Genomic DNA, 25134 nt, shown 5'->3' on the forward strand with positions numbered 1-25134 from the left:
GGTAGTTCTGTTGTGACTACAGGAATGTTTGTAGTTGAGAAAATTGACTTTGTCGTTACGCCTGAAATTTAGGTCGTAACAACATATGGCTTGGTGGTAACCACAGGCAGTCTTGGTGCCATAGGTAGCTTAAAAGGGTTCAACGCTGGTCTACAACTCTCGAAATGTCGTAGACACTCGAGTCACGGCCCGGGGGTTAAAAGGAAGGTTCCCTTCCCCCCGAGTAGTCCGAGTGGCGCTTGCTACCACCCCAAGCGCAAAAACAAAGATACCTCAACATGTATACCCCATAAAGTGGAAGGGAAAACAGCCCCGCCGGTAGCGTAGTGGTCATCGGACCAGACGCGTATTCTGGAGGTCATAGGTTCGGATACGTTTTATCTTTCCAAATTCTTTATCTGCTTGAACGACATACCACATTCCCAACTTTGTTTTTCTAGGTATTCTTGACCAGAGGTCGGCGAACTCACTCTTGAGTCCACTCACTCAGACTCCTTTGGACTCAAACTCACGTGTGAGTTTGAGTGAGCGCGAGGCTAGTGTGGCATGGTGAGTTTGAACTTGAGTGAGTTTGAGCCGAGTGATCCCGACTGAGTTTGAGTCCGATTGAGTTTGAGTACGCCTGAGACCTAGTGAATTCTGAGTCCATTTTGAGTTCTGAGTACATTTTGAGTTTGAGTCCATTTTGAGTTCTGAGTACATTTTAAGTTTGAGTCCATTTAGAGTTCTGAGTGCATTTTGAGTTTGAGTCCATTTAGAGTTATGAGTGCATTTTGAGTTTGAGTCCATTTTGAGTTCTGAGTACATTTTGATTTTGAGTACATTTTGATTTTGAGTCCATTTTGAGTTCTGAGTACATTTTGAGTTTGAGTACATTTTGAGTTTGATTACATATTGAGTTTTGAGTGCATTTGGAGTTCTGAGTACATAGGAGTGTTAAGTCCATTTTGAGTTTGAGTACATATGAGTAGCCTAGCAGGCAGCCATGGTTGGCTGTTAAGTTTCATGCGTCACCGTGGGCTCGGAATTCAGGTTACCTGCGGGTACGGCACCAATCGCGATCTGCATGATCGGTTGGGAGGGAGGGGGTGTCTGCTTTTTTTTAGTTTCTTGTTGAATTTTCATGGCCATAAGCACTTGCTGTATACCTAATTTTCGCGGCTGGGCGCGTGAGTGATAATTGACTGGTGAGGTCATAAAAAAGGGTTGTCTTAACTTTGCCTCCTGACGGATCCACTAAGAGCGTGGGAAAGGGTGGTGGGAAAGCACACGGCGGCGCTGGCGTGCTGGTTGTTCGCCTGCTACTGTTAACGGCTTGATATACTAGGGGTCACAAAGGAAGAGGTGAGAGCCGGGGGGAAATGGGGGCGGGGGCTGTCCTTTCTGCTGTTTCAAATGAATTAGCTGTTTCAAATGAATTAGGGCAGCGCCCCTTAAAGGAGCCATGAAGAGAAAATACAACTTCGGTTAATTCGAAAGAACTGGGATTCAGTATCTCACTCAGCTCTATTACAGCCACAAAAGATGTTTTTTAACGAAAAAAAAGCAAGAAGTATTTAAAAACTTTCAAATTTTGCGCCACAGTGACCTGTTATGAGCAGCAAGAATGACGTCACATGGGCCAACAATAAAACATAATTTTCAGCGCGTTAACAGCACGTTAGCATTGAAGTGATGCGGTCAAATGGGACTAGAGGCCCCATTACAGACGTCCAGTCATATGTCGTCGCGACAGGTCAGTTAGGCGGCCGCCAATCGCACAAACAAGGTTCCGTGACGTCATAGAAAAGTTGCGGGAATTTGGCTAGGGGGTCGCCACGGCTTCACACGTTTTCTTTAATATCTCCGTTATTTGTTCGAAGATTGCGATGATATTGGTATCATTCTTATCGGGACTAGGCAGTCGTTCTAATAAACCCAACTTGTATTTTGTCTTCATTGCTCCTTTAAGACAGAATAATGACCACATTAAATTGGGGGAAATGTGAAACTGATGAGGCTAAGGCGTGTAAGGTATCGAATGAAAGGTCCAGATTAACGGAATCAAGCGGGGTAAATAAAAAAAATGCTTCCTGATTGTAGTCATCAGGCAGTCATAATGAGTCATAGATTGGGTTAAAATTCAAAATGACGCTGCGAGGTCATGTGGGGAAACAAATTCAAGGTCTCGATGTGGGGAATCATTCGGGACGAAAATGAGTTATGGATATATCATGACGTAGTTATGGTAAGTCATTTTTTCGGTTAAAATTCAAGGTCATGACGCTAGGCCGAGTAGCATATCAAATTAAAGGTCTCGATGAGGGTAATCACTTGCTTCCTGATTATTATCATGACATAGTCAAAATAGGTCATAAATTAGGTTAAAATTCAAAATGATGCCACTGGGTGTCCGGGGTATCAAATTGAAGGTTCCGATAAGGGAAATCACGTGGGAAAAAAATGTGGTAGGGCTATATCATGAGATATTCATGGTTAGTCATTGATTGATTTAATTTCAAATTGATTCCGCTAGGATGTGATGGGTATCAAATTATTGGTCTTGATGAGCGGAATCAGGTGGAAGAAATACAAATATGCTTCCTGGTTATAACAATTAGATTGTCATGGCGAGTCTTATATTGGGGTAAAATTCGAAGTTACCCCGCTAGGGCGTGTAGGGTATCAAATTTACGGTCTTGACGAGGGGAATCACTTGGTACAAATGAAAAAGGCTTCGTAGCTCGAATCATGAGATAGTAATTATGAGTCACAGATTGGGTTAAATTCAAGGTGAGGCCGCTGAAGCATGTGGGGCGTCAAATTGAAGGCTCCAGTTAGGGGAATCACGTCGGACACCTAAATAATGCGTCCTGGTTACAGTCATGAGAGTCATGGTTATTTTGACTGGTATGAATTCCATATGACCCTGCTAGGGTGTGGGGGGTATCAAATTAAAGGTCTCGTCGAGGGGGATCACGTGGGATAAATATAAAAATGCTTTCTGGTTATACTTATGAGGATATAGCAAAAGCTATATAGCAAAAGGTACTCACACTCACTCACTCACTCACACTCACACACACACTGTCACTCACACTCACACTCACACTCACACTCTCACACTCTCAAACTCACACTCTCAAACTCACACTCTCACTCTCACTCTCACTCTCACTCTCACTCTCACTCTCACTCTCACTCTCACTCACTCACACTCACACTCTCACTCTCACTCACACTCACACTCACACTCAGACTCAGACTCAGACTCACACTCACACTCACACTCACACTCACACTCACACTCACACTCACACTCACACTCTCACTCACTCTCACTCTCACTCTCACTCTCACTCACACACACTCACACTCGCACTCAACTCACACTCACACTCTCACACACACTCAAAATCTCACTCTCACACACACTCACAATCTCACTCTCACTCTCACTCTCACTCTCACTCACACTCTCACTCTCACTCTCACTCACACTCACACTCACACTCACTCTCACTCTCACTCTCACTCTCACTCTCTCACTGTCTCACTCTCACTATCTCACTCGCACTCTCTCTCTGACACTGACACTGACACTGACACTGACACTCTCACTCTCACTCTCACTCTCACTCTCACTCTGACACTCTCACTCTGACACTCTGACACTCTGACACTCTGACACTGACACTGCCACTCTCCCCGCACGGGGCACCTTGAGCAATCCTGGTGACGGTACTGGCGATACCGCGGACCCCGAGCCCCCAAACATAAGCTGGATCCAACCGTGGCGATGTGTTTATAGGTGGAGGGTTAGAAACCACGAACGGTGGCCGTCGGAGCCCAGGTCAAGCTCCGGTGGATGGGCTCCCTGTCTGTTCACCAGGCAGGGAGCTCCGGGACCTCTTTGACTACCAGGGTAAGGTCAAAGAAGAAAGTACACCCGTCTCCTTGCTTTCCAATGTATCATGGCATTTTCCAAACCCCCCCCAAACGTGATCGGCCCCCGAAAAGGGGCCGCACCGAAGCTTCATTCCCACCCTTGCCAACAATTGCATCCCAAAAGCCAGATAACTATCCGCGCTTCTTGATTGTTGAATCTCTTGACAAGTCAAATCCTATCTCCTCCAGTCAGTGTTCCTTATCACCAAATTCCTTGAAGGCATCCTTGGCAAGTCTTTCCAAGCCAAGAAACTGAGAACCGGCGAAGTTCTGGTCGAGGTGAACACTCGCCAGCAAGCCACAAGCCTCCTTACCCAGAATCGCATGGCAGATCTGGACATCAGAGTCACACCCCACCGTAGCCTCAATAGCTCTCAGGGTGTGATTTCTGAGCCAGATCTGATAAATGAGACGGAAGCCGATCTGCTCGAAGGTCTGAAAGGCGAGGGCGTGACGGCAGTGAGGCGCATCACCATGCGGCGAGATGATAAGCAAATCATGACAAACCATATAATCTTGACATTTGACCGTTCCACACTCCCTGAATCCATCAAAGCGGGTTTCATTCATTGTTCTGTCCGGCCTTACATCCCGAACCCGCGGCGCTGTTTCAAGTGTCAACGGTTCGGGCATGGCACCACCTCCTGTCGTGGAAAAACAACGTGTGCAAAATGTTCATCTCAAGATCATGATACAGATAACTGCCAGGCTCAACAATTAATGTGCAGCAACTGTCATGGACCTCATGCTGCGTACTCCCGCACGTGTGAAAGGTTCCAGATGGAAAAGACAATAATCAACCTCAAAATCACTGAAAACATCACCTTCCCATAGGCGCGGAAGAGGTTCGCCTCTTTCCCTCTGGGGAGGTACGCCGACGCAGCTCGCCGGGGGGCGGAGCGGCGTCTGGTTTCCACAGGGACCCAGTTCAGCGAGTCTGACCTGGTCCCTCCGCCGCCCACCTCTGGGTTGCCTCTGGCAGCCCAACCCGCCACCACACCGCTTGCTGAGGCAGCAGCGGTTGTGGTGGCAACCTCTTCCGTCGGGACCGGTGCCGCTCCCGCCTCTGTCTCCCCATGCTCCAGTGCGTTGGAGGGTACCGAGGTGATGGACACCACGGGCCCCGCAGCGGTTCCCACCGCCACCGCACCGCCCGTGCCACCTCTGGCGCCCCGGACGCCATCGGCGGTGGCTGCTCAAACGAAGGGCTCTCGAGGGGGGCCAAGTCCGGGGGGCCCGGTCCGTCGGGCACCCCTCGGACATCCGTCGACGACATGGATGTCGGGCCGTTTCTGCCTGCAACGCAGCGCAAGGAACGCGTCCCGACGCCAAAGCCTCCCGACAAGCCAAAAAAGGCGAGAGTCACAGCCCCGAAAGACGACACATAAACAAGCACACACACTCCAGTAGCTCTCACACTAAATAATGGGAAGAGAAAACATAATTCAATGGAACTGTAGAGGCCTTCTTAAAAATCTTGACGATGTATACGAACTACTGCATGCTAATCAGCCAAGTGTAATGTGTGTTCAGGAAACACATTTGAATTCCAAGCACACAAATTTCTTGAATAGTTACATGGTCTTCAGAAAGGACAGGGATGGCTGCACACACTCTTCTGGCGGTGTGGCCATAATTGCCCGGATATCCTTAGCCTGCCACCCTGTCACTGTGAACACTGTCCTCGAGGCTGTAGCAATCCGTAGGATAATATTTAATAGGTTGATAACGGTATGCTCCATTTACATTCCTCCTGATTTTGCACCTCTGAGCTCTGATTTCGAGGCACTGGTTGACCAGCTGCCCGAACCATACATAGTAACAGGCGACCTTAATGCGGACAACTCTCTTTGGGGCTCCTCCAGAACGGATGCCCGCGGTCGCCTGATAGAGAAGTTTCTTACATCTTCCGGAGCATGCCTTTTCAACAAAAAACAGCCTACATACCATAACTTAGGACCCAATACATACTCGCATCTTGACTTGGCGATTGGTTCCGCAGTTCTCTTTCCATGTCTTGAGTGGGGTGTGGGCACAGACCCATATGGTAGTGACCATTTCCCCACTTCCCTAACGTACATAGGCAAAGGCCCATGCAGTCCATCTTCCCATAACAGGTTTAATGAATCAAAAGCAAACTGGGGCACATTCACAGAAACATCTAAACAACACCACACAACCATAAAACACCTACACGTGGAGGAAGCAGCCCAACTCGTCACGGCACACATACTCGACGCCGCCGAAAATCTATACCCCAGGCCTCCAGTGCATCCCGCAACCCAAGGAGGCCCTGGTGGAACGAGGACTGTAGGCGGGCGCGAGAGGCACAGAACAAGGCGTGGGGTGTCCTTCGCAGGTACCCCACGTCGGCTAACTTAATTTCTTTTAAAAGAGCAAAGGCCTTGGGAACGCGCGTGCGCCGTGAGGCAAAACGGTATAGTTGGCGCTCCTTCATAACATCCGTAAATTCATACACAGACACACGCAAGGTATGGACACGAATACGTAAACTCAAGGGACAACAAACACACAGCCTGGCTCTGGTCAGCACTACAGGGGACACACGGGAAGACCAGGCTAACACACTTGCACAACACTTTCAACACGTGTCAAGCTCTGCACACTACACAAACACTTTCCTGAAACATAAAGCCTCTTGTGAAAAGAAGTCTCTACGTGACCACAAGCAATCACAGACTTCTTACAACTCCCTGTTTTCACTACATGAGCTGAGGGCTGCTCTAAGCACGTGTAAACCCTCAGCTCCAGGCCCAGACAACATTACATATACAATGATACAGCACTTACACGCAGACACTCTTGTAACACTCCTTCACCTTTACAACAAGATATTTCTTTCGGGGCACATTCCAAAGTCTTGGAGGGAGGCCATAGTTGTAGCATTCTTGAAAGAAGGGAAGGACTCTTCTTCTCCTGCTAGCTATCGACCCATTGCCCTGACCAGCTGCCTGTGCAAGCTTCTCGAGAAGATGATAAATCGCAGGCTCGTGTACTTCCTTGAGTACAACGGTCTACAAAGGGCGGGGCGATCAACGAACGATCAACTCGTAGCTCTTGAAACATATATAACGGATGCCTTTGTGCATAAGCAATTTTGTCTTACGGTGTTTTTCGACATAGAGAAAGCCTATGACACCGCTTGGAGGTACGGTATCCTTAGTGACCTAAAGTCAATCGGTGTAGCGGGCAACATGTTGAACATCCTTTGTAGTTATATGTCGGACAGAACCTTTCGCGTCAGAGTTGGTTGTGCACTGTCAAATGTTCACGTGCAAGAAAATGGCGTGCCGCAAGGTGGAGTGTTGTGCTGCACTCTCTTCATAGTAAAAATGAACTCTCTTGGAAAGGCACTGCCACCTACAATCTCCTATTTTATGTATGTAGATGACATGCAGATATCCTTTAAATCGTGTAACCTGTCCATCTGCGAACGTCAAGCCCAGCTCGGCGTCAACAAACTTGCCGGCTGGGCTGACAAGAACGGCTTTAATCTTAATCCCGCGAAGAGCTCTTGTGTTCTGTTCTCCAGGAGGCGTGGCGTCCACCCGGACCCAGACATCACTCTTGCGAATGTGCCGATTCCTGTGAACAAGGAGCACACGTTTTAAGGTATTTTATTCGACGAAAAACTTACATTCATCCCACATATCAGACAGCTCAAATGCAAATGCTTAAAAACAATGAATATTCTTAAGGTCCTCTCACATCAATCTTATGGGGCCGACAAACAACTCCTGCTGCGCCTCTACACAGCGTTGGTGGGGTCTCGGCTCGACTACGGTAGTGTCGTGTATGGGTCGGCTACAAAAACAGCACTGAAAATGCTCGACCCAGTGCTGCATCTTGGCCTTCGCCTCTCATGTGGCGCATTCCGCACTAGCCCTGTTGAAAGTCTTTATGTCGAGTGCGACAAACGGTGCCTAGGGCATCAGCGGGAGTATGTTGACCTGTTGTATGCATCCAAGATCGTGTCTCTGACTAACCAACCTTTTAATCCCATCATGAACGATACATCAAATTTACAACTCTTTTTAAACAGGCCATCTATTCCCTTACCGTTCTCTCTCAGAGTTAGGGAAGAGGCTTCTGCACTCCATGTCCCCCTTTCAGACACGCACAAGACACCGATTCATAATTTCATCGGACCATGGCATCTTCGTCCTGTAACATGCGACCTGTCATTCACTCTAGTAGAAAAAAATAGGGTACCCAGGAGTGCAATTCTGCAGCGCTTCCTGCTCCTGCAGAACAAGTACAGGTGCGCAGAATTCTATAGCGACTCGTGCAAAACTAATTCTACTGTCTCTTGTGCAGCGCACGGACCAAATTTTAGAGTTATCAAAACAATGAATTTTCACAGCAGTATTTACACGGCAGAAGCGTATGGCATTTTACTCGTGTCAAATCACATCCTTGAACATAGGATTCCAAAGTCCATCGTCTAAACAGATTCTCTAAGCGGTGTGCAGGCATTGTCATCAAGAAGGTCGCCAAAAACTATGTAATCAATGTTCTTTTAAAGGTCATAATGACTGAATATGCTTCAGATTTAGAAATAACCATATGCTGGGTACCAGGTCACTGTGGGATCCCTGGCAATGAGACCGCAGATCAAATGGCTAGTGCTGCTGCTCTCATGACCACAGTTGACATAACAACAGTACCTTACACCGACCTAAAGACACACATCAGACGACAGCTTCGTAACACATGGCAACTCCACTGGAGTCAACAAACAGACAACAAACTACACGTAATAAAACCACAACTGGGACGCTACATAACTGACTCACGCAACAGATACACTGAAGTTGCCCTGGCTAGGGTGCGGATAGGCCACACACATGCGACGCACTCCCACCTGCTCACTGGAACTTCGGGAACCACGTGTAGCAGGTGTGGAAAGGGCCTATCCGTAGTCCACATACTAATCACATGCAGAGCACTTGACACAACACGACACAAACATTTCCCTGAATTATACAGACGACACATTCTTTTGCACCCATCATATTTTTAGCCGACGAACCCATGTTTTCTAGTCGGCGTGTTTTTAAGTTTTTAGTTGAGGTGAACTTTCTGCAGCTCTTGTCATGTCACGTGTAATCATCCTGGCCCTATACACCAGCCATCTCCATTGTCTTTTGTTTTGCATCACTTGTACTTTTAGTCACATGTTTTAGTATGTACGGTCTCATCACAATTCAGTAACATCTTCTTTGGCGCTCTTTGCCCATAGTCGGCCTTGCGCCAATAAAACCCAACTATCATCATCATCGACACTGACACTCTCACTCTCACTCTCACTCTTACTCTTACTCTTACTCTTACTCTTACTCTCACCCACACTCTCACCCACACTCTCACTCTCACTCTCAATCTCACTCACTGACACTCTCACTCTCAGTCACACACTCACACTCTCACTCTCACTCTCAGTCACACACTCACACTCTCAGTCTCACTCTCACTCTCACTCTTACTCTTACTCTTACTCTTACTCACACTCACACTCACACTCTCACTCTCACTCTCACTCTCGCTCTCGCTCTCGCTCTCGCTCGCTCTCACTCGCTCTCACTCGCTCTCACTCTCACTCTCACTCTCGCTCTCACTCTCACTCTCACTCTCACTCTCACTCTCACTCTCACTCTCACTCTCACTCACAATCTCTCTCACACTCACACTCTCAAACTCAGTCGCACTCTCACTTTCACTCTCACACTCACTCTCACACTCTCACTCTCTCACTGTCTCAATCTCTGTGAGGCCATTTGAGTTCTGAATTCATTTTGAGTTCTGAGCTCATTTTGAGTTTTAAGCCCATTTTGAGTTTTGAGTTCATTTAGAGTTTTGAGTACATTTCGAGTTTTGAGTCCATTTTGAGTTTTGAGTACACTTTGAGTTTGAGTGCACTTTGAGTTTGAGTACACTTTGAGTTTGAGTACACTTTGAGTTTGAGTACATTTTGAGTTTTGAGTCCAAACTGAGTTTTGAGTACATTTTGAGTTTTGAGTACATTTTGAGTTTGAGTACATTTTGAGTTTTGAGTCCGAGTGAGTTCTGAGTTTTGCGCTCAATGTGAGTTTGAGTTTGAGTGAGCGCAGATGTGCTGCTCAGCATTGAGTCTGCGTTTGAGTGAGTGGTGATTCGAAAAAAAAATTGTGAGTGAGTTTGAGTGAGCCACGCCAACTTTGCCGAGGTATGTTCTTGACTGCCAACCCTTCTATCTCTCTCTCTCTCTCTCTCTCTCTCTCTCTCTCTATATATATATATATATATATATATATATATATATATATATATATATTGAAACAGGGCATAGCTGTGGGCAATACCACTCAGCGCCATTACAAAGGTACAAAGGACCAGCGACGACAACGACGAAGAAGGTTGTCACCATGTCGAGCCACAGGGCTGGGGACACGTCGCCGTCGTGTGCCCACATGTCGTCAGGTCTTCGCGGCTCTAGATCGGCTCGTCATGGGCTGTGGACACGGGGCGGCGGATTGTCGTCGAGGCTAATAGCGGCGGGGCTGGGGCTGGCCGTCTCGGTTTAGGCACCCTCGATGATTGCGCAGATGCCGATGAGGAGCGAAGCGGGGGCCGGAATGGGGGTGGACCCGCACGCTCCACCAAATGTAACGGTGAAAGTGAGCGCTGCGGTTTGTAGCAATGGGGAAAAACACTTTATTTAGAGGGCGAACTTGTGCCCGGAAGTCCGCTGCCACTGCTAGCTATAGCGTCCACAGAAGCTGCTCCTTCGTCTTTTTCTTCGGCTTTTTTTTTTCAGCTGCTCTCTTCACCATCCTCACTTCTAATATTGGGTTTGGGTCCCTGGGTCTGTCTATGATGATAATAATGCCGTGGGAATATATATATAAGACAGAAATAAGAATTGACTGCCAATTCTTATTTCTGTCTTATTTTCAACGAGCCCCTCATTTCCTATTCTGATTTTCTGATTCGCTATATATACATATATATATATATATATATATAATATATATATATATATATATAACATAGCAAGGTTGCAGTCGTCATTGCCAGTGCTATTCGGCTTTTTACGAAATATTTAATAGGGCCGAATGACGTGTGTTTGTCACGTTTCTTTGATACATTGATAAATAAGCGAAAATATAAGTCAAGAAAAAATCCGCTGGTTTTTGCGGGAGCGGGACTCGAGCCCACATATCCGCATAACCGGTGCGGTGCGTTCGCCATTACGCTATCCCGTAGCGGCTTCTCTCTCGACTTTACCGCAGGGGTTTTTATTTACAAGTGCTCTGAGGCCGGTAAACTAGCGCCGCCCCTCGCCCACCGCGGGAGACGTAGAACGTCTTCTTTCCCAGCAGCCGCCACGTAGGCCGTGGTCGGAGGTCGGGGTTAGCAATTGGCATATATATATATATATATTGAAGTGTGGTTTATCGGACCACTAACGAGCAGTTAGAGCTGCGGAGAAGGCGAGGTTCTTCGTGGCGAGCAAGTAATGTCTGACGCAACACTCGATCGACGCGTGCGCCAAGCGCTGCTTCTGCCTTCTCGTCGTCAGGCGTGTACCAAGCCGAATATCCCCAAGGAGGTGTTTTCCGTGCATGAACCGCTGTGACAATTACTTCAATCGCGCCCATAATAAACCCTACAATATTCGCGCCCGGTGGAAAAGGAGCCATTTTTACGACTGAAGGTCACGAGGAGACCACGGGACCATAGTACTCTTTCAGCCGGGTGGCGTGTACTATCTCGCGTCCACCGTGTGGACGGTCGGGTGCTGGCGCAACCCGTTCGATGAGGTAATTTACTGGTGAAGTTTCCTTGACGACTCTGTAGGGTCCATGATATTTTGAAACAAGCTTCAGTGAGAGACCGGGTGTAGGGCATGGCACCCAAAGCCAGACAAGTGAATCAGGCCTATAGGTAGGAGCCGCGGTGGAAAAGTCGTGATTATGCTTCTGCTATTGCTAGTGTTCAGATGTGAGTGAACGGGCGAGAAGACGGCACTCTTCGGCATGCTTAGCTGTTTCCGAAATGGGTGGGAACTGGGCTTGATCTGGGCGATACGGCAAAATTGTGTCATGAATGCATGCTGGCTCCCGTCCGTAGAGCAGGAGAAAAAGGTGAGAATCCCGTCGTCGTCTGCGTGGCCGTGTTGTAGGCGTACGCGACAAATGGAAGTATCACGTCCTAGTCAGAATGATCCGACGCCACGTACATCGAAATCACTCAAAGTACGGTTAAATCATTCTGTGAGGCCATTCGTCTGCGGGTGGTAAGACGACGTATTTCGGTGAACAATTCCACATTCACGTAGGAGGGCATCGATGACTTCCGACAGCAAGACGCGACCTCGGTCACTGAGCAGCTCTCGAGGACCACCGCGGCTAATTATGAAACAGCGTAACAGAAAGGACGCGCGGTCACGGGCCGTGGCAGTTGCTAGCGCAGCGGTTTCCACATAGCGCGTAAGGTGATGCACTGCCACTATGACCCAACGGTTGCCAGCAGCTGTGCATGGTAGGGGACCGTAAAGGTATATCCCAATGCGATAGAATGGTCTTTCTGGGTACGGCAGTGACTGCAGCGGGTCCGCCGCGGGAGTAGGAGGGGATTTGCACCGCTGACAGTTGATGCATGACTGGATGTACTTGCGGACGAACGTGTACATACCCCGCCAGTAATACCGTAGGCGAAGCCGCTTGTACGTTTTAAATGCAGAGCATTTCAGTAACTCACGATGTCACCCGCGTTGGCGTCCGTAGTCCGCACCGCACCCCTCCTTACTATATATAAAAAAAAGTACCATCCGGCGCCAGGTTTCGATCCCTCGACCCTACGGGCGGAACGCAACGTACATGGTGCTTAACCCACTGCGCCACAAAGCCGACACAGATTGGGAGGCTACGGACGCGCCTTATATCCTTGACTCATTCAAATTACTGCTGACGAGCGCTCTCTCGTCAGCAGTTGCCACAAGTGCAACAACATTAACGTAACGCAAACTACATAACGTCGTGCGCCCCCGGAAATGCTCTGCATTTGATCGTGCCCCTCGCGAGGGGGATGTTGACGCTACCTCTTGCAGAGATTGAGTGCAACCACCGAGAGCAAGGTCCCACGAGCGGCGCGCGCGCCGTGGACTGGTGGCGCCATCTGTCAGACGCGACGCGAACTACTATCATGGCAGTGCGAAAAACGAACGCGCGAAATACAAACCGGGCTGTTTGTAACATCTCTTGAATGGGCTATCTGGTCCTGCAAGGCAGGAGAGCTCCATAACAGATTTTTTTTTTCACAAATTGCGCCGGTTAATTTAACCGCAGCTGTTTGAAAGTGCATCGACCGGATGTATGAAGTTGTGTGGACCACCGGAAACCCAAATTCCGAGGTAGGGAACCACTTCTTTCGAATTTAAAGGACTTTTTTTTTTATCTTGAAAGGCCGTTTCGCTACAGCCAAAGGTAGCTAAGCAGCGTGGGGCACAAAGTCACTCAGATGCAGTGGCAGGGGCTGTATCACTCTCAAGGAAACAACGTAGCAGACGGCATTCATGCTGCAGATAGCCGTATGCGCGTGCGTGTACTCTTTTTAACACACCAGCGCGAGGGCAGCTGGAAGGATGCGCATATGCCGTGCGCAAACGGAGAGGTATTACGAGTAAACATTTGGGACCTCCTTAGAGGTAGGTGCGCCTGAAGAGCATTTCGTCGCGGAGTGCAAAGTGGGCTGCTTTTAGGCGCAGCGCACGAGATTCTTGAGCAGAGGACACGCCAGATAGGAAGTCAATAAGAGAAGCAGTCCAAGGGTCTTTGCGTTTTTCAGCTGGTATGTTCGCGATGTCGAGGGACGACACGCTGGCATCAACAGAAACGGAGCACGAACCTTCTGCCCGTAGGGGGGAGCGAGACAGAGCGTCAGCGTCGGAATGCTTCCGGCCGGAACGGTACAGCACACGGATGTCATGCTCTTGAAGTAGCACAGTCCAGTGACCAAGGCGGCCAGACCGCTCTTGGAGTGACGACAACCGACACAATGCGTGGTGGCCCATCACAACGTCAAAAGGACGGCCGTACAAATATGGTCGGAACTTTGTAAGCGCCCATACGATTACCAAGCACTCCTTTTCGTTGACCTAATAATTTAACTCAGCATTTGTGAGCGTACGACTGGAAAAAGCGCGGACATAATCTTCAAAACCAGCTTTTCGTTGGGCAAGCACCGCACCGATTTCGCGCCGCTGGCATCCCTGTGGATTTCTGTTGGTGCGGTCGGGTCAAAGTGTCGCAGAATAAGCGGGGAAGTAAGAAGTCGCTGTAACTTTGCGAAGGCTTCATCGCAATCCCTCGACCAAGCGCCAATACTGCTTTGCTTGCCGAGAAGCTCCGTCAAGGGCGCAATCACGGCGGCAAAGTTGCGGATGTGATGAAACGGCGGAAATATGAACATAGTCCAATAAAGCTCCGTTGGGCCTTCATGGTAGTCCGTTTAGGTACTCGGGGACCGCGCGAAGTTTGGTGGTGCCGGGAAGAATTCCCTCCTTCGGTACAACATGGCCCAGTATGATCAACTTTCCCGCCGCGAAGTGGCATTTCTTATTATTGACTTGCAATCTGGGATTGGCAAGGCAAGTCAAAACCTGCGCCAGGTGCCTCAAATGAGTGTCGAAGTCGGGAAAAAAAACGACGATGTCATCGAGATAACAGAGACACGTTTTTTACTTCAGGCCCCGCAAAATAGGGTCCATCATCCTCTCGAATGTGGCAGGAGCGTTCCACAGACGGAAGGGCATAACGTTGAATTCATACAGGCTGTAAGGAGTAATGAACGCCATTTTCGCGCGATCGGCCTCCGCCATGGGTATCTACCAATATCCAGATCGCAGATAAAGGGAAGAAAAAACTCGGCGCCTTGTAAACTGTCAAGGGCATCGTCGATCCGTGGTAAAGGATAGACGGGAGACACCCAGTGACTGTTCGATGGCCGAATTACGCCACGCTTGAGCATATCGTTCACTTGTTCGTCGATAGTGCTGCGCTCCTTCCGCGGCACACGGTATGGTAGTTGGCGTAGTGGTGCATGAGAGCCGGGGTCAATAGGCAATATGCGAAATTGACAGCGCCATCTAGCGAACGCAGCAGGTACCCTATCCGCCATTTTGATGCTGGCGAGACGTGACCACTACGCACGGGCGTCCCGCATCTGAGCGTACGTGCATCGACTGTCACCGTCAGATTTTTTGCTGGCGAAATGCCAGTACACTGTTGTGTACCGCTGTGCAAGCAGCGCGGAGTCACAGACAACGATGGGAGCAAGGTATGTGGCATGAAATACGTTTTTGCAGCGGTCATTTAAACGCAAAACAGGGTATAGCGTGCGGAAGCTTTATGGGCGCATTCTGGGTTGCATGAATCTCCGCGGTGCACCGGCCGCACGAGAGGAAAGCGGGACTAACCATTTTTCTGTGTTACGCAGGCAGGCTGTGTTTTTGCAGGTTTGTCAGCTTTGCGGCTAGGTGTTTTCTCTACGTCGGGCCTCTCCACGACAGTGATACCCCGCAGTCGAGTGGAGTCGATACCCCGCCGCTGCTCTTGGGGTAACTAATGTGATAGAATCGAATAGTTCGGACGGGGCTGTTTTGTAACCAGATTACACCATGTAGGTAGACGACGTAGAAATGGTAGTTTTGAAGGTGATTGCGCACAGCGGCGTGGAGAGCTTCCGATAGTCCGAGTAACATGCCGTACACGCATCCTAGAAAGGCAGCTTGGCTGCTTATCCGCGTTCAAGCTCCGTTGTGTCCGCAAGTACGCTCACCGCGCAGCAATAAAACGGATGAAACTGGGTCATTCGGAGGAGGGCTATGCCCCCTCGCGAACAGGAAAGTGTCTGCCCAGGCGCTTAACTTCAGTTCCCGTAACGTGCGCGGACGCAACTTTTCCATTCGGTGCTCACTCACTGATTTTTCTTCACCAACGAAAGAGGACCAAGATAGGAGGGCGCGCTGCCGGAGGTTGGGAAACTGGCACCATGTAGTTTCGCCAGGGCTTGGCTGGATGACGTTCTGCACGAGTTCAGAGCTCGGCAGTCCCATTAATTCGTGAGACGGGATTAGTCTCTTCAGTTCAGTTGTGTTGCAGCTCACCTCACCTGTATTTATGTTTCATTATCAAACATACAACTGTGTAAGCAGCCAGCACTTGCCAGATTCTACCTTTTGGCTGCCTTAGGCTCGCAGCTCCTAGAAGCCTTTGTAGCTACCTGGAGATTAAAAATTAACTGATTTAAATTCCCTCGAGTGGCCACAGGTATTATAAGCTGTATTGTAGTGCTTCATTAGTCTTGCAATGCACTTACTTATTAATGCGACCTCTATTCTTTGTGAGATGAATTTGTGATAGTGCCTGTGTTTGTAAACTAAACTGAAAAACCAAACAGCTAAGACATACCTAGTTCATGACGTCGCACTGAATGTTCATATCTTGTATTCGCTCATATCTTGTAGGTATCCTTCCACCGCTTTCCGAAAGATGCAATGGTCTACAAGAAGTGGATTGTTGCAATCAAGAGGGATGAAGGCCCCGAATTTCAAGTCGGCAAATCAACAAAGGTGTGCTCGAAACACTTCAGGTCATCGGACTTTATACCTGGTGTTATGAGTGGCCGCAGCCTCCTTCGGGAGTCGGCAGTACCGTCAATTTTTGCTTTTTCTAAGAGCAAAAAAGAACGGAGGCCCCCAAAGCCACGTGCTTCACCAGAAGTAAGGAGACAGGACCCGGTTCTAGGCTCAGCAGTGCTAGACGATGAGCCTATGCATAGCCCAGATGAAGTGGAGGCAGCACCCGAAGGTCCAGAGGAGCCCACTAGGCTCAACAGCTCACTTGAAGGTGAAAATGCTCGTTTGACAGAAGCAGTCCAACAGAAAAACCAAGAAATCGCACGGCTCCGAGACGAGTGTTGCCAACTCAAGGAGCAACTGGTTGCTGCGAAAAGAACCATCGGGCAACTGGGCTTGGAGAAGGCGTCCCTGAGTTGCCAACTTGCTGCCGAAAGAAACAGAACGGCTCCCTTCACCGTGGAACAGTTCAAGGACTGCAATGAGGACATGATGTTTTACACGGGGCTGCCAAGCTACAAACACTTCGAGAAACTTCTGGTGTACTTGAACCCCGGTGATGATGGGTGCAATGTTCTGCGTGCAGAAAGCAGTGAACCCAGATCATCGTGAGGGCGGAAGAGGAAACTCAGCACGGAAAACGAACTGTTTTTGGTGCTAGTCCGACTGCGCCTTGGCCTGTTTGAAGATGATTTGGCACACAGGTTCTGCATTGCCCAGTCAACTGTGTCCCGAATTTGCACATCGTGGATTAACTTCCTGTATGCCAAACTAGGCCTGTTGCCTCTGTGGGCTCCCAGGAGAGTTGTAGATGCTACAATGCCGCCTGAGTTTGAAGTAAAGTATTCATCAACTCGAGTAATCCTGGACGCCACAGAAATACAGTGCGAGGTGCCATCATCCTTGTCCCTACAGTCCACAACGTACTCTCCGTACAAGTCGGCTAACACATTCAAGGGACTCATTGGCGTCCTGCCGAATGGCCTTGTCGCCTTTGTGTCAGAACTGTTCACAGGATCAAGCTCAGACAGAGAGTGCGTAATCAGGAGCGGTTTTCTAGATTTGAAGTTTGACGACGGAGATGCAGTCATGGCAGATAAGGGCTTTCGCATCGAAGATCTCCTGGAGAAGAGCGGAGTGAAATTGAACCTGCCGCCGTTCCTGAAGGGTGGCACATTCTCTCCTGAAGAAGTCAAATCTACAAAGGAGATTGCTGCTTTGCGGATACACGTGGAGCGGCGGATACAGCGGATAAAGGCGTTCCACATCTTTGATCGGCCCATACCTTTAACCTTGGCTCCACTGATCAACCAAATTTGGACGGTGACAGCAATCCTGAGCAACTTCCAGTCTTCCCTCATTCAACAGTCGAGTGGCAAACCACAAGAGCCTTAGGTGTGGCAAGCCAAAGGAACACACAGCATTTGGCATGTTTTAATGCACCGACGACTAACGATTGACTGGTTGTGAGGTTTAACGCGCCGACGCTACACAGGCGATGAAGCGCGCCGTAGTGGAGGGCTCTGGAATAATTCTGCCCACCTGGGGATCTTTAACGTGCACTGAAATCTCGAACACACAGGCAATTTCACTTTCCGCCTCTATCCGAAAAGGGGCCGCTCCGGCCAGGATATGAGCCCACGAATGGAGGATAACTGCAGGATCAAAAGGGAGACGAGAGCATGGACCGTGAAATTGGTAATCTGTAGCGCTGTGACTTGAGCACTCAGGGGCGCCCCGTGCGCAAACAAAAAGCCTTCCCGTCACAGCAGTGCCAGCACCTTCTCTCTTTCTGGGCACGTAACTGCAACGGCTTTGAGCAGGGGCGGGGCCTATGTGTTCTGACTGTGGGTCTGTGATTGGAGCAGAGTTGTGTAGTTTGATTCCCTGGGGGAATCGTGGGACTTTAGCTTGAACAAAAAGGCAGTGTTGTGCGCTGCAAAGTTGTTGCTCGCTGTGTGATTTGTTTCAAGACGTGGCCACCAAACTCGTACTCGCCATGTAAATACTTGTGCGTTGTTTTTTCCTTTTTTTCCTGATCGTCTCCAGACACCAGTCACGCTACCAAAATATACTCCCGAACACAGATCCACAACAGTACTTTGTCAAGCTTCATTATAATTTCTACGCTCATTTGTAATCCTTCATTGTTCATATACTGCGTTGTTTGTTTACCTACCTCTAGTGGACTGTTATTATAACAAATCTTGCAAAGGTTGACTATAAACTGGTTTTGTTTTGTCCATGTGCAGTTCAATGGCAGAAGATGTGGTTGTGTCCAGTTATTCTGAAGCATGTGGCGAAGGAACTAGTTTAAAAAGAAAACCGCTGCAAATGCAAGAGTGAAATCCTGTCATTTCTTTTTTTGATCACTTTCACAAATGCTCATGCAAGTACTACAGCAATGTGCCACTGAGCACAGAAGATACTGCACTTGTGTGACATGCAAGTTGATATGCTGTGCACAACTAATTAGGAGCAAGGAATATTTGAAATGAAATAAAAAATACAAAAATGAAACAATTTAGGCAGGGAAAAAACCACATCCTTTGGTAGACATTGCTTAAGAACAGCGCAAGGCAAAAACACGTTACCAGGAAGCATAGTGATCATCAAAAAAAAACGCAAAGGCCCCATTAACTCAGAGTCGCAGAACCATAGAGAAACAACAAAGGAGAAGTAGGTTGCACAAATTCAGGACACTATAACAAGTTTAGTTAAGGGGCCGCACATTCTACTAGTTTGAGCTCCAAACTTTGTTTTACAACTGATAAGCAACCACAGAAGCTTGTTCTTAAGGGAAAAAATGTTGTGGTGTGCCAATATAGTTACATTTCTGAAAAATTCAGGTCAAATAAATCTGTTCAGATATACATATGTAACTTTTACGCTAACACATTGCTTGTATTTTTGAATTCAAACTAAAAAAAATTCTCCCAAGCATTGCTAAAGATTTGAAGTGTATAGAGGCTTAAGATGAAATTACAGTAAAAGCTGGTTAATTTGAACTGACGCCCTGGTCTCAACCAGCACAGCCCTGTACATTTCAATTTGGGAAACCTACCAATAATTCGAACGCGTCGGTATCCAGAACAGTTAATTCGAACTGGGACCCCCTGCTTTAACCATAGCTATGTGAAATTCAAGTCCGAGTCACAGCGACACACACTACAACACATGTCCAGGATGTTCTACGATGCTTCCATTTGTCTGAATTCTCCCTAAATGCTTTTGTTTCTGTTTCACACTGCATGCATGCTGCTATTTTGTGCTTGATTGTGTGCACCTCAAAACACTTTTTTGTACTTCTTTCTGAACCCCACAATGTGACCTTTAAACATAAAGACCTCAATGAACATATGCAAAATTAGGAACACGACTAACCACACAAACTGCTATCAGAAATAACCATCAATACACTAGGAAGTGCCCTACTCCCCAGTACCCACTGCAGTGGCACATGGCTGAGGCTGTGTGCTGCTGAGCTTAAAGACGTGGATCTGATTTTAGTCCTGGAGGCTCAGATGTAAGTGAAAGGCAAAAACCCAAGTGTGTCAAGATTTTGGCAAATGTTAAAGAACCCCAGGTGGTCTAAGTTAATCGGGGGCCTCCACTACAGCACGTCTCATAGGTTAGGTGTAGCTTTGGCACACTAAGCAGTCGAAATCTGAAAGCTTCACTGATTACCGCCTGGCAAGATGGGGCAGCATGTGCTCAAAGAAAAAGGCGTCAAGCGTTTTGCGCATATCCCCCCACTCGTTCCTGTCGAACCAAATGCGCTCGATGCCAATCCACTTTTCCGAACATACGACAAAATCGCCCCACAAGCAGCCAGTGAGGGCCATCTGCCCAAGAACCTGAGCATAATACTCGTGGTCTCTGTCCAGCTGCGGTTCACCATTTTCCCCGAACACCAAGGAAAACTTTCTTGTCTTCGCTTCCTCTGGCTCAGAGTCTTTGAGGGAATGGGGGCACTTGACCTCCAACACACCATATGAAAGTTCTTCCGGGTCGTACACGAGTCCGTCTGGTGTTGCACCCAACCAGGGGCACACGGGGTCTACCACAAGGCCGCAATGCTGCACTGACACACTGTGCCCGAAGCTGTGCATAACAGCTATATATCTGTCCTTGGCCATGCTCTCATTCCTTATCCCGTATTGCACCGGACGGACATGCGTGAGGTCCTTCGGCTCAATGAGGTTACGGAGGCCCTTCTCCGTCCATGCCTGCCGTCTGACAACTTGGCCGAAAGATGACGCAGTCAGCCGATTGGCCCGTGCCTGTCTCCAGCGTTCACTGAGGCGTTGCTGCCTTGAGTTCAGCTCGAGGTCCCGAGCTTCTTCTTGTTACAGCTGGATCTCCTGCACAAAGTGGAAGTACATACAGCATGAGAAAGTGCTACAAATTTTTAATAGCCCAGCGTTTTCATACACTGTACTTTGATAACTACTAGCAAGACCCAATCAGCTCTCCTGTAGCCTAGCTGGTATGCCAATGTCTGTTTTCTGTACCATGCTGCTCTAAGAGGATTATTGATAGCCAGTCATCAAAAGACAGATTTAGGAGCCACTTTTAGGAGAGTCAATGGCATGAATGACAGAACAGCAGCACCAATGAAATTGTGCTTTTCAATAGAACAGGCAGGAAAGGAGCGCAGTTCGAGATTTTTAAAGCAAAGCTTGAATAGCTAGGGTTCCATATATTTTTCACATTTGCATATAGAAGCTCATGAGGCTGCAAATGTTTTCAAGGCACAAGGCAATGAAAAAAAAAGTTCTCACACGTGTCCCCTAATGTTTAAAATGGCCTATGCCTTAGATGGTGACCGCGCAGATAAGAAAAACAACGGGATGTTTGTCTTCCTCACGAAAGTAGCTAGGGACTTAGGCTTAAGAATGGCACACACCCCAACCGAGGCATCGGTGTTTTCAACACAGAATGAATGCGCACCTGCTGAGTCGGGCTCTGTCACCCGCCGCCGAAGCATTTGAACCCGCTGGTTCCTAAGCTAAAACTCTACTGTCAATGCAGGTTTGACAAAATTAGAGGACATGCAATCGACACTGGCCCCAAGTTCAATTAAGTGTGAAGTCTTGGTTTACATTACATTGATACATTAAAATGAATGAAAATAGATATTGGGTGGTCAGGCTAGCAAATAGCAAATGTTAGCCTGTAAAAGCACTTATGAGTGAGACTGTTTAATGGCCACACAGCTTAACATCCTTCAAAGTGTACAATATAGAGCAATGATCCACACTGACAAAATATAGCATGGCATTAGTGCTGGGCTTGCCTGTACTTCAAAATTACTTAACCACGATCATCACTGGGGCCATTGTCTCAGCAGTTGTAACATTGGCTGGAAGCAAAATGGGCATTCATCATTTTCTCGCTCTCTCTTTTTATTGACGACCGCCTGGATTGCATAAGAATATTTCTAGGCTGCATGTGCTCTACATCGAGATCCACCTAAACAGTTAAAAGCATAAATAGTACACACTCTGCCAATGCAGTGAGAAGCACCGTTTCTATACTGCACTTACGGTCAACACCCTCCATTCCTCAGCCGTGAATCTGCCGGGCAAGGGTGGCTGTGAGGCTCCGTCACTAAAGAGAGTCGGAGCCGGCACTGGTGTCACGGTGGCTGCCCCTTGTGAAATGCTGGGCGACATCCACGTAGTGAAGCCTGCAGGGAGTTTTGCCTGCTGATACGACAGTGCAGACCCAGCAGGCGCAGGCCCAAGCTTTGTGTCCACTGACGGCCCTCCAGCGGCAAGGAGAACGGCAGCAAAGTCGAAGGTCCCAAGGCTCTGCAGGTCCTCTCCCAGTGTATGGATCGCGTCAAGTTGTTGCTGCTCCTTTTGCTGTTCAGCCCGGGCATCAAAAAGTCGCACAGGCATTGGCACGCCCACGCCACCCTCACGTGGACTCCGCCAGTCCACATTCTGCACGGCCATGGGCCTGATGCCTTGTCGTCGGGGGCGCCTCCACTGCTGCGGCAACTCGGTGCATGAGAGCTCTGGTGGTGCCTCTTTGAAGCCCTTCTGCTTCAGCAGAACAAGAAGGCGCAGAGCCGCAAGAATGTGGCTGCACGCACCACCAGCCCCTGCGGGGCACTCACACGTAGAGTCTGCCACTGCTCCATTGTCGCTCCTCAAAGCCACGCTGACTTTGTACGGCCGGCCACTCTTTTTCTGGCTTCGGTAGCCCGTGGCACGTGCATAGACAATCCCAAGACTGTAAGAGCAACAACAACAACAAAAGAAAGAACTTTGTAAGCTGCACACAGTCAAGTTTCTCATCTTTTTACCAAGTGCAATATCACAAGTACGAATAAAGCTGTCGTGGCTTTACAGTGCCACGACAGCTTTATACAAAGCAACAAGGTTATGCAACCTACTCTCCACAAAGTACTGACTATGTCATTCGGGAAAAATCCTCCTGCAGCTGCCGTTACAGTCCAATAATACAAAACCGGCATGAAGTGCTTCGATGTGAACAACTTCTAGTGTAACATCAAACACACTGCTTTTTATTGACGAGTTAAAAGCTAGGGAAACCATATATGTCAAAGCTGCTGAAAAATCTCTAAACCAACAAGCGCCGCATGAATCAGTTTTTTAAAAATTCTCACTGTGAACTTACGTGGCACTTGCGGTAGCGATCTGATCAGTTCCGTTCTTTCTAGTTATCTTCGTAGATCCGTTTAGTATAAATGCTTAGTGAACACACTAGCGTCCGTCGTGTTTTATACAAAACAGCATGCGCACTCGTAAGGCAACACATTAATATTAGAGCATACGTGCCGACGCAAAATTTGCTAAAAAAACTGTTTTTCATAGTACGAGCGATATGTCCTTCGAGGCATGCACACTGCACCACCCGAACAGCTGCGAAGTTCCTGCGCGACTATGCCTGCTGATCGGACGTGCTAAACATAAACGCCAAAACATAATGACAAGTTATCCAAGCACGTGAGCACGCGTAGTGAAAGAAACACGCACTGACATGACCGACCTCGCTGAGAACGCCCGCACGACGTTGGCATCGGCGGCACTATTTGCGCGTTACTTAAAAAGGAAAAGCACTGCATGCTTTAAGAAGGTTACATAAGAATACGTCGCTTACGTACCTCATGTCACAGGCGTTGGTCAAAACCGATGATGGCAGCGTATACGCCTCCACGGCGAAGGCATACGACTTGCTTTGCTGCTTGGACGACGTCGGCGCCTGGTTGATTACGTCCGCTACAGTGCCGTCCGATAAATGCGGCAAGTTTTCGAGACAGTTTGTCCACATTACATGTTCGGACACTGGGAAACGTCTCGCTGTCGCCATCACAATATCCCAGCGCACTGAAGCGGGTGTGAACGACTCGTACGGCCGTGTTAGCGAACGCGTTTCCGTCGACCGCTCGCCCACATTAAAATGGCGGCGGGGTCGGAGTGCACAGTGTTGCCAGAGCACAAAGCAATTTCGCATATTGAGTATTGAGTGAGCAACTTCAGATGTTCGGCCCAACGGTGCCTTTGCGCCGTCAAAAGAAGAGCAGAACCGATCTAGGAGAGCGAGGAACTTCACTCGTTGGTCTGATCTGAGGGCAGGATCGATCGAAGAGCCAATGTGTGGAGGCGACAGGTCTGGCGCTGACGAGGCAGGACTTAGTCCAGCCACTGGAACCTGTGACGAAAAGTCGTCTGGTACGGCTGTGACAAGCTGTGGCCCAACAACTTCCATGCAGCCAAGGGCCTCATGATGCAGAAGACGAAGGGGCTCCAAGGACTCGTTAGTGACTACTATGGCGCTCGTGCCAGTATAAGCTGTCAGTAGGGCGAATGGCAGAGACAGCGATTTTTGAAGGAGAAATAAGGGCGACGTTGTAAAAAGAACAGGTTTGTCGGGAATGGAAGAGCATCAGAGCGGTACTAGAACAGCCGAGCGGGAAGGAATGTCTGTGTCGTGCGCCACGGTAAGCTTTGCAGGGGCAGCGGACTTTTAAGGTCGACATAAGGCGCGTCCAAGGGAGAATCAAATTCTACTTGTGCGCGCGCACAGTCGATTATTGCGCGATGGCGAGACAAAAAGTCCCAGCCTAAAATGACGTCATAGGAGCAGGTTGGCAGTACGAGGAGCTCAACGGGGTACAGGACGCCCTGGATTCAGACGCGCGCCGTGCAGGCTGCGAACGGTTTTACACGTTGCGCAGTTGCGGCACATAACAAAAATTGCGGCAGCGGCGTCGTAACTTTTCTAAGCGAACGGCAAATATCGGCGGTAAAGACGGAGGTGGCTGCGCCTGTGTCGACTAGTGCGACTGTACGTGTTGGACCTCTGGGTCCTCCAGCTGCGGCGCGATGCTCAGAAAGCGGAGCGACACGTCGTGATGCGATGAGGCTTTAATGGAATCAGAAGATGAAGCGGGTGCGAGCCGGCGCAGCCACATGAGCATGCAGCAGCTCGTGAAGCGTAATGAAATGATGATGGTTAGCGTCGTCTGCTGCAAGGGGTGACGAAGAGGAAGTCACAACAGTCTCCCCCGCCGACATATGGCGCTAAGGGGC

The 25134-nt window shown here is 48.7% G+C and overlaps 2 protein-coding genes and 1 pseudogene across 2 annotated transcripts in view; 2 read left to right on the forward strand and 1 right to left on the reverse strand.

The window, feature by feature from the left end:
* Positions 1-25134, forward strand: part of LOC144175800 (frequenin-2-like) — a 559531-nt gene that overhangs the window by 270296 nt on the left and 264101 nt on the right. The window lies entirely within an intron of this gene.
* Positions 15113-18702, forward strand: LOC144163586 (uncharacterized; annotated as a pseudogene).
* LOC144163602 (uncharacterized) lies at positions 18877-24023 on the reverse strand. Its single transcript, XM_077694416.1, has 3 exons — positions 23706-24023; positions 22117-22810; positions 18877-20931 (listed from the first exon to the last, which is right to left on the reverse strand). The coding sequence occupies exons 1-3, from the start codon at positions 23909-23911 to the stop codon at positions 20917-20919; spliced, it is 915 nt and encodes a 304-aa protein (XP_077550542.1). The 5' UTR covers positions 23912-24023; the 3' UTR covers positions 18877-20916.

Source organism: Haemaphysalis longicornis, unplaced genomic scaffold (assembly GCF_048455015.1).
Source record: "Haemaphysalis longicornis isolate Haplotype H1 unplaced genomic scaffold, Haemaphysalis longicornis Haplotype H1 scaffold_1, whole genome shotgun sequence".
NCBI lineage: Eukaryota > Metazoa > Arthropoda > Arachnida > Ixodida > Ixodidae > Haemaphysalis > Haemaphysalis longicornis.